The sequence below is a fragment of the Thermobia domestica genome, chromosome 18 (genome assembly GCF_964235325.1).
Source record: "Thermobia domestica chromosome 18, izTheDome1.hap1.1, whole genome shotgun sequence".
NCBI classification, from domain to species: Eukaryota; Metazoa; Arthropoda; class Insecta; order Zygentoma; family Lepismatidae; genus Thermobia; species Thermobia domestica.
Window position 1 is genome coordinate 179,881,188 of NC_137471.1, and position 12,843 is coordinate 179,894,030.

General features: G+C 36.0%; 1 protein-coding gene across 1 annotated transcript in view; it reads right to left on the minus strand.

The window, feature by feature from the left end:
- Window positions 1-12,843, minus strand: part of EMC8-9 (ER membrane protein complex subunit 8/9) — a 104,796-nt gene that overhangs the window by 32,692 nt on the left and 59,261 nt on the right. Inside the window, exon 4 of the mRNA XM_081746442.1 lies at window positions 2,328-2,422. Coding sequence (XP_081602568.1) covers window positions 2,328-2,422 — 95 coding nt within the window. The remainder of the gene's footprint in view (window positions 1-2,327; window positions 2,423-12,843) is intronic.

A 12,843-nucleotide genomic window follows, 5' to 3' on the forward strand; every position in this document is an offset into this window, starting at 1 on the left:
TCCCCCCCCCCCCCTGACCAGCCAAACTAAAACGCTCCCTAACTACAACTGATATTAGCACCACATAGTAATTCTCCTATTCCACTTTTCCTTTAAGTGGTAAAGCTTGATTTCAAAATGACAGTACATAATTTAAGTGTTAGCACAAGATAAAACACCGAATTAATTAGTATTTGATTGCAAAATAATCTGAGAATAGCATACTAGACATACACGGTGCGTTCACAAAGTTGCAAAACTGGTCTCAGAATAACGAATGTATTACACATTTTTGTACAGCGAACTAAAAGTCTTCGAAATATGACTCTTGGGCATCAACACACCGCTAACAGCGTGTTTTCCATTGTTCATAGGTTCTATGAAAGTCTTCGCGCGCAAGGCTGTGAAGAGACCTCCTCGAAGCCGCCTGGACAGCTGGAATCGCTTCCCTTTCAAGTTTTTCTTGACTCGGGGGAACAAAACAATTAGTGGGAGCCAGGTCAGGGCTGTAAGGTGGATGCGATAGTGTTGCCAAGACCTGAAAGGGAAGCAATTCCACACGATTCCCGCGGTCCACGCGGCTTCGACGAGGTCTCTTCACAGCCTTCCGCGCGATGACTTTCAGGGAGCCTATGAACAATGGAAAAAACGCTGGCAGCGGTGTGTTGATCACCAAGGGTCATATTTCCAAGACTTTCAGTTTGCTTAATATATTTGTTATTGTGAGACCAGTCTTGAAACTTTGTGAACGTACCCTGATTCTTATAGTCTTATCATCATAACTGCGAATCACAATGTTTTTGGAGTTATATCGGGATGTGCATATGTGTAGGTTGAATCAACAGTCTGTTGCTTTAGAACAGAATATTTAATTATGACAAACAGTGAAGTTGTTCTCTCGAGTATTATACTCGGACATTTTGCAAATGTGTGAAATCGATGTAAGTTAAATGGAAAGACAAAAAGCTGGAACTAAAATTTAACTTTGCGGGCTCTTTTGGCTGCAAAGGTCTTCACAATGTCCTCAAAAGATAGCTTTGAAGCTAACTTATGCTCTAGGGATATGATCCTAAGACTGATGATTCGTTGTTATCCTGTTAAGTTCCTGAGATAATTTTTTTATGACCTTTAGTTTGCTAAAACTCCTTTCTTTGCCTTATAGTGCAAATAAATATTTGCGCCCCCCAATTCGTCACCCGGGACACAAGCCTCGTTTGATCCCCCTTAGTTACGTCATTGACAATATAATACAAGTGTATAAAGCATACTGTTTCTTATCGGTACTGGAAGTTACGTTACATTGATATATGCCATTTGATATGCGATGTTTTTGTTTCAAGACTAAATATGAAAGAAGAGGGAGTTAAAGCCCTACTACAGATTAACGGCCTTCTTGTGAATATATGAAATTAATTGCTCCAAACTTCCATATTATTGTATATACTATACGCATTGTGAAGAAACCGTACTATAACAGTATTCCTTACAAGTTAAATCTTAAATACGAGGGTGATTCACAAAGTAATGCCTCCAAGCTCACTACTTGGTCAATAGTACTGCAAACATTCTGAACTGTTTATCATAAAGCTATAGAATGTCATTTGTTTCACCTTCCTATCTCTTCTCGTTCCAGAGTAATGGACCAACCCATGGCATCCAATGGTGGCGTAAGGCTGAAACAGCGGGCTGTCATTCAATTTCTGACTGCGGAAGGTTGTGCGCTCAGGAACATTGATCGCCGGCGACGACTCGTTGATACACCATTATGACCCGGAAACGAAGCGAAGGTCGATGGAGTATTGCCACATGTCCTCTCTTCTTTAAAAAGATTCAAAGTTGTCCCATCTGTTGACAAAGTGTTGACATTGTGCCTCATCCGGCCTATAGTCCAGATCTTGCACCCTGCGACTTTTGGCTCTTCTTCAAACTTAAGGATCACCTTAAGAGCCAACGCTACAATTATAACGCGGAGGTGGAAGCAGTAGTTTGGCAATAGTATCACCGGCAGCCACCACAATTCTTCGCCGACGGCACGATAAACTTTTGTTTCGCGTTGGCGTGCCTGTAATGGGGATTATGTTGAGAAATGATGCCACCATTTGTAGCTGACATTGCAAGCTTTCCGCTGTACCTATATCGGTGCTATTTGTCAAATAGAAATAAAGTATCACCTTGAAGGCATTACTTTCTGAATCACCCTCGCAAATAAATAAATAAATAAATAAATAAATAAATAAATAAATAAATAATAAAACGTATTTGAAAATGCCCCTTACTTTCCTTCTATGGGATTTACGAGAACAAGAGTGTAGCAGTAAATGATCGAAATTGTATTCCTACATACTTACAGTGATTTGTCTTTTGCTTTCCACTTTCCGTCGAAATACTGCGACACTATTAGTGCGTTACTCTCCATGTTTAGCGTCAACTTCCTGTTGTCAATCTGTTAAGAAAACAAAAATAAAATTATTCTTATCCCGGTAGCTGAAATCCAAACAATAATACTCATCACTATACACAGGACGTTTAGGCATTAAAAACCTGGAAAATAGGCAGGCGAAGAGGCACTTAAAATTTAAAAAAAAACAGGCAGTAAAATAGGCACTAAAATGCAATTTGAAATAATAAAGGTAAATACTCAATACAATTAAAAAATAAATTCAAATCAAAGATAATGTTCAAAGAATACAGAATCATACCTGTTCGCTTCTATATAAAAGTGAAGCTTGACATGTATTCCATGTATATTTGGTAAATACATTCTATACAGCACTTTATCACTATACATAACAGTTCAAATTTTATACACTTTATCAGTACACACAGCGTTCCAAAGTTTTAACGCATCTTATCACTACAAACAGCACTTATATTTCTCGAAAGAGGCAGAATCCTTTCTTGAAATACTGAGCTATATATTTTTCCAAATAAAATCTTACTTTGAAGTAAATGCATAGAATAGGCAACATTAGGCAAAATAAAATTGGCTTAAATTGAAATTATAACTCTCCATGTATACTTTAAAGTCAAGGTCCGTCGACCCTACTGTTCCGCGCTTTTACAGGTCCCTTCATAACCCGCTGTTTCTGCGTACCACTTTCTCTAGCTGTAGTGTGACGTCACCGTGGTGAAGCAGGGACAAATATCGTGTGCTAAGCCTATGTTCCGCCATAGCGATTTGCAGAGGAAAACAAATTTTTAAATGCAATAAAAATAAAGACTACATACAGATACAATATGTACTCATTATAGCATTGAGTAGCACTTGAAGAATAGCTTTGCATCTCCTGCAAAGAAATTCCTCCTGCGGAATTCCTGTGTTTTTCTATTCAAAAACCGAATTCTAAGTATGTCTTAGCCTTGTCGAATAGCTTCAAGATCGAATTGTCTTTCTTAGGGCATAAAACGGTCGGCCAATCACATTCTTTTTCTTTTCTTGGATTTTTTTTTTTTTTTTTTTTTTTTTTTTTTTTTTTTTTTTGAAATGTTCGAAATATAACTTCATACTATTTTATTGCTTCCATCCACCTGGAAGAAGGTGAAACGAAACCACCACGTAGCCTCACATTGCCACCATTGAACTTCGAAAGAATCGCAACTATCTTGAATCCTGAGACTTCAACTTTCGATATGATTTCGAAGAGTAATTTTTTACTTTTCATAGTCTTATCGAAATCATAATACACTGGCTGTTTCCACACATCTATTAAGCCTCGAATCATTGCCACCTGACATTTCTGTGTGGTCCTAAAAATAAATAAACGTCTTGGTCATAGCATACGCGCCTATTAACATTAAATTCATTAAATATAAGCACTGAAAATTTTTCCACACTCTTTAAGTAGCGCCCTTGCTAAGTCAAAATTTTCAAAACTGGGGTAAGAATATCAGGAAAAAACTGTAATTTTTGCATACAACATCGAAATGTTGACACATTGGGTATGGGGATTCGAACTTGTAACCACAGATGATTGTATAATTTATCAATGAGGCGTGTTGTGTTAATGCACGAATGATATCTTAATCAATCCATCTTAGTTTATTCTTCCATTTATTAGCATATTTACTTGGCCTAGTGTAAAACTTTTTCGTAATATATCATCACCCGGTTATTAACCACTTTATTGAAACGATCACAATATTATATTTTAGAACTGGCCTTTGAAATTAATTCTTTATTATATTTGCTTTCCAATTTTTTTTAACTTCGTTTGTAAACATATTATTTTGGCTTTGTACATACTGTTAGATTTCAGTTTCTCGTTCTCTTTACGCAAAAAGGAGAGCTCTTCTTTTGCTTTATGCCCCTCATTCTCTACAGAACAAACGGAAAATAACATAAACAAAGAGTTATTTTTTGTTTCAGTTACAATAGTTATTTCATCTGGCTGCACCCCAATGTCTGATTTGTTTTTTCTTTAAACACCTAACTTCCGTACATTTAATTCTTTCATTATTTACATCAACACGGTTCCGTATGGTAATGGTAAGTTTAGTAAAGGCACATCTTGTTTAAACTTTTTCTTGGGTAGAATATTTAGAAGCTCACATTTTAAATTATGTCCATAAGTTTCGGGAATAAAATGATCGGAATAGACGCTGGCGTTTTCAACTTTAAAGATGTCTTTGCGACAGCATTACTTTTGCCAAACTTTCCGCAAAGGATCTGAGGGAAATACATAATAAATAACTTTGGAACCCGTAGTATTTCTACTATAATTGCGATAAGTACTTAGTGTAGAATTCGACATGCTTGTAGGCCAACACGAGCACTACAGTAATTAATGTTTTCTTAATACAGGAAAGCAAGAATCACTCACTTTCCTGCAAAAATCAAAGAAACAAGCAAGGGTGAATGACAAGGACCTTGGGCGAAAGCTGTTTCTGCTCCCGCCGTGACGTCACAATTTTACTGCATCTTCGGTTTCCAAAGAAGGGTAGTTATGACGCGACCTTAAAAGAGGAAAGGAACGGTAGGGTCGACGGACCTTGCTTTAAAGTGCTATTTCTGATCATTACCTTTAATATTAAAGAATAGGCATTTTGACTAACATCCGGTCTCTACATCACATACACGATGCCCTAATATTTTACCTGATATTTAAAATTATATGTTTTATATCCTAAATCCAAACCTATATCACTCATTCCTTATGTTATACACAGTAAATTAAATAAGACGATTATTTTGATGTTAATTCTTTAGAGCACCTATCAGTATTTGTTCAAAGAAGGATATATATATATATGCTATAAAAGCCATCTAAGCCCATGATTCGGAACAAATGAAGCTTATAAAATGCACCTGTCCTCTCGGTCTTGATATTGTGTTTATATACACACCCGTATTCAACAGAACGATCAACTGTACGACGTCCGTCTCTAAAGGTATTAGAAACGGCTATCAGTATTTCTTAAGAGACGAAAAAACTGAACGCTCTAAAAGCTATCAAGCCTGTGATGGCGTATTCAATGATTTATTTGCTAAATTAAACTCAAATGAAGCTTAGAAGCCACACTCATCCTCTTCTGTCGAAATGATTTGTTTATATACCACACTCGCCCTCAAGAGAACGATCATCTTAGTCCGTCTCTAAAAGGTTAAAAGATTTAATAAGACTTTTGACATCGTACTGAAATAATTTTCGTAGCTACTTTCTCTCTGGACAACACTCATCGTTATAGCCTAAGCGTAACAAAACCACAAAGAAAAAAAACTTTAAATGTAACTTGCTCATAAGAATTTTAGTTCTTTCTTAAATAAACAGTTCCATAATATGTACAGATGATAAACTGAATACATACAGTGTGTCCGAAAACCGAAGCCAACTTTTGGAAAGATTTAAAGGATGAAACAAAACAACTTTTGAGAAACAGGCTTTTCAGATAATTTTCACACTAACAGGGAGACACAATTCAAGATTTAAGAAAACTAAAAAGGTAACTGTTTCCCTATTATTTATTTATTTATTTATTTATTTATTTCTAATTGACCATAAATATAGAAGAAAAAAACACAGTTTCTTGTCAATAAAACAATGTAAAAGAAATATCTCATAAATGCTAGACAAAAGGTTTCGTAGAATGAAAATACATATTAACTAACAAACTAACTTTTATCGACTATGAAACTCGGAGGTTCAATGTCGCGTTGACAAAAGCTCTCCATTGACTTCTGTCCTTAGGCAACTGGATCCAGTTTCTACTTTGTATTCCTATTTCTGCGAGATCCATTTTAATATTGTCCTCCTAACTGTGCCTCTGTCTTCCTAATGGCCGTTTTCCAATTGGAATTCCAGTTAAAACTTTGAAAGCGTTCTTTGTTCCATTAGCTACATAACCTGCCCATTTGAATCCTCTACACTTGATGATCCTAACAATGTTTGCTAAATGGTATAAATTACGCAGTTCCTCGTTATGAAGTTTACGGCATTCCTCAATCCCGTTCCTCTTGAGTCCAAATATTCGTCTCAGGATTTTATTCTCAAATATTTTCAGTCTACATTCTTCCCTCAGAGTAAGCGACCATGTTTCGCAAGCATGCAACACAAATGGCTTAAATATAGTTTTAAGCTTCGAATTCCTTGACAGAATGCGCGACAACAAAAGATTTTAAACTGAAAAATAACATGAATCTTCTGCTTTCAGTCGATATTTAATTTCTTCGTGGATATGATATTGGTCTGTTAATATTGATCCTAGAAAATACTTCTATGTTTATTATAACCAAAAACAACATGAAGTATATTAGCACGGATTGGAAATGTGTTCCTTTCTCTACTTCTATATGCCTTAAATATTACTGTAACTTTTTAAAAATAATAATAATAATAATTACAATTAGGCTGATATATTTTGTAGGAAAAATGTCGTACCTCTTAGAATAATTATTTTATTGGCAGTAGCTCTGTATGTGCAGCTTACGAAGTAAACGTGCGTGTGATAATTCACAAAACAGGCTTTGGGAAAACAAGTAACACTAGCATAGAATCAAGAAACCTCTAAGAGTTATCCAACATTGCAATGCTACTATAGTCGGGACTATTGAAGCACTTGAAATCCTTAAAACATAATGTTCAGGACATTACACAGGTCTTCAATATTAAGAGAAATGCGTTTCAAACTTTCAACCAAGGACAAAACACAACGACCGAAAGAGCTAATTTACAAAATGACTAGAATCTAATTATATCAAAATTTGTTAACAATAATCGCGTAAATCATTTATAAATCACCACAAAAGTTATTTTCCATAATTAGACATTATTAGAAAGGAGAATTTCTTTATTGGTAGTTGCAAACTCTGCTCTACAAATGTAGGCTGAAAATAAAATCGGTGCTAAGTGCCAAAAGTGAAAAAGTTTGGTTTAATGTAAAAATGTGGCCTATGTGCCTAACACTACTCAGTGAACAACGAGCTATCTAGTATTCACTGTGGAAGTAGTTCAAATAATCTCCAGAAGAATGCGCGTGCCTATATGTCCCGTCAGTTCTGAAGTAACATCTCGGCTGTTTACTCAATATTTTCGTTTTGACATTTGGCACGAATTTTATAGTGTCTACAAATTATTCGATTTCTTTTAATATGACGAGGAAACGTTTCAGCTTGTCTTCCAGTAGTTTAGTAGTTCTTTCACTTATCTTTATCGGTTCATTTGTGCTACATGAGTGTTAACTCCAGGAACATCAAGGTATTTTTGGGTTACATTAAACAGCAAGAGGTGTGCTCTGAGGCCTACAACTAAAATGGAATTACTTCTCACGGAGACTAATTTATATTGTTTGTTGTGAACTTGAGAAATCTAAGCCATCATATATTTTTATTCTACATCATTACTAGGTTTGTAAGTACAGTATTGCCAACTGTATGTGTGTAATTGTTTACGTTACATTTTTTTTTATTTATGTCAGTAACTATGACCTATTTATTTCATTTGTTTTTATAGAAAAACTATCATACAGATCAATAGCAACTTAGTACATTGTAGTACGTGTGCAAAGGCTTCTTCTAGACTCGTGGTGAGGTAGAGTGAGGTGGAGTGGGGAAGAGTGCGGAATATTTCAGTTTTCCAATTAATTCAGAGTTTACCTTTTATACTTTCCATCCCCGTTATTCTTGGAAATTCTTCTAAATTATATTTTCGCGAAAAGATAGACAGTATGAGGGACCTTCATTGGGCACTATAGGGAATGTTATTAGAGGAGCAGTGTTGTCAACCTATCATAAAGTTACATTTTTTTTTTTTTAATAGTACAATTTCAGGTTTTTGTACCTATGGAATGAACATGTAAAACGTAAGCAAACAAGCTACAGCTTGTCTGTCAGTGCTGCAAACTAACAGCCATACAGCATCATGAATATTAAAAGGCATAATTCTGACCACCCTTGAAATCTTTTAAACGGTGAGAGATTCTCAAATTCAGTTTCCGCAAAAAATAGATAGTACTAGCATATATTACCCGTTTCGCTAGGTTGAAATAAATAATTTAAATGCACGCTGATATTGCTTATTTTCGGTCATTTTAATGTATATCACCCCTCTTCATCCCCCAAGTGTCAGGGCTGAAAATGGATTTAAACAGCATCAGAAGTGTCACTGTTCATCTCGGCGACCGCAAGAAATATAGATTCAACACTAATACCGGTCATTTTTGACCATTATATATATATACATATTCCCCCTCCCCATGTTGCGGGCCATGGCGTCGGAAGTGTCACCATTCATCTTAGCGACTCCAAAAAATGTGGACTCAGCACTAATATCGGTCATTTTCGATCATTTTTAAATATCTCTTCCTCCCCTCCCCCAAGTTGCGGGGTTGAATTTGGGTTTAAACTGGATCGAAAGTATCACTGTTCATCTATGGGACCCAGAAAACAATAAATTCGACACTGATAGTGGCCATTTTCGATCATTTTTATGTATCTCTTTCTCACCCTCCCCCAAGTGGCGGGCTGATTTTGGATTTAAACCGGATCTGAAATGTCACTGTTCATCTGAATGATCCCGAAAACTATGGCACACAGCATCAGAATCTCAGCTACTCCTAAAACTATAGATTCGACACTAATATTAGTCATTTTCGATCATTTTTAAATGTTTATCCCCCTTTCCTACGTTGTATCCTCCCCCTCCCTAACTATCAGGGCTGAACTTACATTGAAACAGCATCAAAAGTGTCACTGTTTCTTTCATCGACACCGAAAACTATGGATTCAACACTAATATCGGTCATTTTTGATCACTTTTAAATTTCTCACTCCCTCCCCCTAAACTCATGTATGTTGAAAATTTGATTGAGATCGGTCGAGTAGTTCAAGAGTGATGAAGTCACAAAGGCAGTCATTTTTATTTTTATTTTTTTTACATGTATCTCTCCCCTCCCCTACGTTAGCTTTTCAAAGTGAAACGATAAAAAACACCCGAGGCCCGACCCTCATATATGTTGAAAATTTGATCGAGATTGGTTGAGTAGTTCAAAAGTTATTAGGTTTTATTAATTTTTATTCATACGTCCCCCTCCCCTCCTCCTCCCTAGGATCTACCGTTAGAGTGAAATTACAAAAATGTTTTCAGATCCGAACCCATGTATCTTGAAAATTTGATTGAGATCGGTCGGATAGTTCAAGAGTTATTAAGTTACAAATATAGTCACTTTCAGTCTTATATAAATTAATTTTTACATATCTCCCCCTCCTTCTTCTCCCCTACGTTGCTCCGTCAAATTTAAATCATAAAAATGATCCGAGGCCTGAACCTCATCTATGCGGAAAATTTGATCAAGATCGGTCCAGTGGTTCAGGAGTTAAGTTTTATTTATTTTTTATACCCCCTTCTCCTCCCCCACAACCTCATTTCTACCATCAAAGTGAATAGCCTAAAACCAGCCCAGCCTCGAATCTCATCCATGTTACAAAATTTGATCGAGATCAGTCGGGTGGTTCAGGAGATTTAGAGTCACAAACATACTAATTTTCAATTTTATATATATAGATGAGATGTTAGGCGAGGTTGGTTTCAATGTCTCAGAGCTCACTACCTTTTATGCCAGATTAATTTAAAACTTCTTGAAGTTCTTTTTCTATTGAACTTTCGCGAGGAGCACGATTGGCCATTGTTCCAATGCTTCTGCAGATTCGGACACAGTCACAGAATAACAAACACAACTTCCTATCAAATATGTTTTCAGTCACGTTGCAGGCTTCTGCTTGTAAATTCTACGATTAAAAAATACGGCTGGTAATGATGATACCAGAGTTGCAGCAGTGTAGTTCTTTGCCATCACTATTCAAATTGGACTCTCTCTCTCTCTCAATGTGTGTGATTATAATATAAAGTGACATATTTAGATGTTAACAAGTTTGAAGGAATACACTAACAGAAAATAGAATACTTATGTAACAAGCAAATAATCAGAAAAAATGTAAAAACTAAATATTTATAACAATAGATGGGAACATTGCATAAGAGTAATAGTTTCAATGTAAACAGAATGTCCCTGCATGCTGTAATACTGAAATTGTTTTAAAAAAAATAAAATAAATAAAAAATAAAAATAAAATAAAAAGCCAAAACACCGGAATGTAACAGTTAGCGTATGCGGTGAATAACCCCTAAGTACTACCAAGCGGAGGGCCTCTGAGGCCTACAACGCTTTCTTTATTTATATATAGAAAAAACAAAACACTGAAAACTAAGCAAGTAGTTTTATAATGAACGGGGTCAAGCCTGACAATGTCATTTTTTTAAAGATTTTTTATCCAATTAGAAATGTTAAAAAATGTTAAAGAGAAATTTATGGATCTGACAACCTTCCTCTCTCCTTGTGTTCCTAAGGTTAATTTCTACTTCATGTGTTACTGTTGACCAGTACTTACGTTGATGAAGTACTTTGGTTAATGGTTAAGTCGAGATTTTAGTGGCAATAAATGACTTCTAAACAGGATATGAGGGTCTGTTGCCAAGGACTCTTTTTATATTGTGATAGAAGTGTTTTTGTAGAAGAGATGAAAATCATAGATGGACAAAGAGTAGTCAAGAGCCAAAGCCTGTGGTCTTGATTTTTAGCAAAAAAAAGTGTTGAATGGAATTCAAAGAGATATAAGAGTTTTACGTTTAACGTCTCATGATTATGCACCGAATCCATGGGAGAATCGTGGTAAGATAGATAATAATAATTGTAGAATGATAGAAGTGACAGGAAACGGCAGAACTCCGACAAAAACTACGTACCTTGTGTCCATCCATCACAAAATCCACTTGATAGGTTTGGGATCAAAACAGGAACAACGTGCCACGTCAGCCATTCGAAATCAAATCTTTCCATTTTGTGTTTCATGGTTACCCCGCGTACGGTAAATGAGTCGGTGATGATGAGAATGAATGAGATGGTGGAATAAAGGAAGTGGGGGGAAAATGGGAGAACCTATGCATTGGGTGTTTGCACACCACAAAGCCCACTTGGCGCGAATTGGGATCAAACCAGAAGCCCTGCACACCAAAACTTGTGGCTACTTGAGCCATTAATGGTTCGCTTTTCTGGTTTTAAGATACCCACTAGTACCAAGCATTTTGTCCACGAGTCATAAGGAACTTCAGTATGATGATAATGGGGACTAGTGTGTTCTGGGAATTTTGTAAATTATACCTGTTAGCATAGTAGTTTTAAAACTGTAACAGCGCTCTACACATGGAGTAATCTCCAATTATGTTTGTGTTAAGTCTTCAAATGATTCATCCATCATTTAGGTTCTGATCAAGTTTTTTAAAAAGAACATAGAAGAAATTCAGTTATTAATATCTTAATCTCTATGGTTAAGAAGGTAAACGTATCATATTTCCACAATAAGCATTGAAGAAATACAGTTTTTCCATCAGCAAAGTAAGTACCTAATAATATTCATAATGTGTTCCGTAAGCTCGATTGCTAATAACGCAAATATAGTTGGCATTATCAAAATAGTTGTGTTGATCCTGGGAAATATCTCAACAATCTATGTTAAGTGCAAGTAGAGGCTTCCCACTTATTTGGGCAGCATAATTCCATTTCTTTTTCAGGATTTCCAGGTCATGATTTATAATTTACAACTCTGCACATAATGTAGAAAAGCAGTTATGTTTTTTCCAACCAGGACTTCCTAGTATATATTAGAGGTCTGCACGGTCTCAAGCCGAAACCGCGGGCCGGACTCGGGTCTACAAAGCATATATCACTTAAAGCATATATCACTTCGGGCCCGGGCAGTAAATTTTTAAATATACAACCATATATCTCGGGCCTTTTCGGGCCTAACTTTGTAAATATACTGTACAACAATATTTATTGTACCGTTCTTTCTGGAGAATTTGTCAAGCACAACTGCAGAATTAAACCTCTAATTGCTGTAAATAAAAATACAATTTTGCGTTAACTATTAAGTTTCTGTAATTCGGGCTTACCTTATTATGACAGAGCTCGGGCCTAAATGGTAAAACATGTTTCGGACTCGGGTCTGGCCGGGCCGGGCCCGGCTTAAAAATGCCGGCCCGTGCAGACCTTTAGTATATATATTGCAAAACTTATCTGTTTTTATAAAATATCTGCAACTAAACAGCCGGCTAAGTAAAAAGGAAAATGGCTTGTGAGAAATAAAAATCCGTACTTAAAATTCCTTGACTTTTCTAGGCATTTTCAACTTTTTAATGAAATTCCCTGACTTCCAGAGTTTTCTAGTTAAATTCCGCAACTTTTCCAGGTTATCCATGTCGGTCGGAATCCTGAGGAGAGAGAGAGAGAGAGAGAGAGAGAGAGAGAGAGAGAGATATATATATAAAGTGCTGTATATGCATGATAAAGCGAGGAAATAACTGATTTTAAATCAAC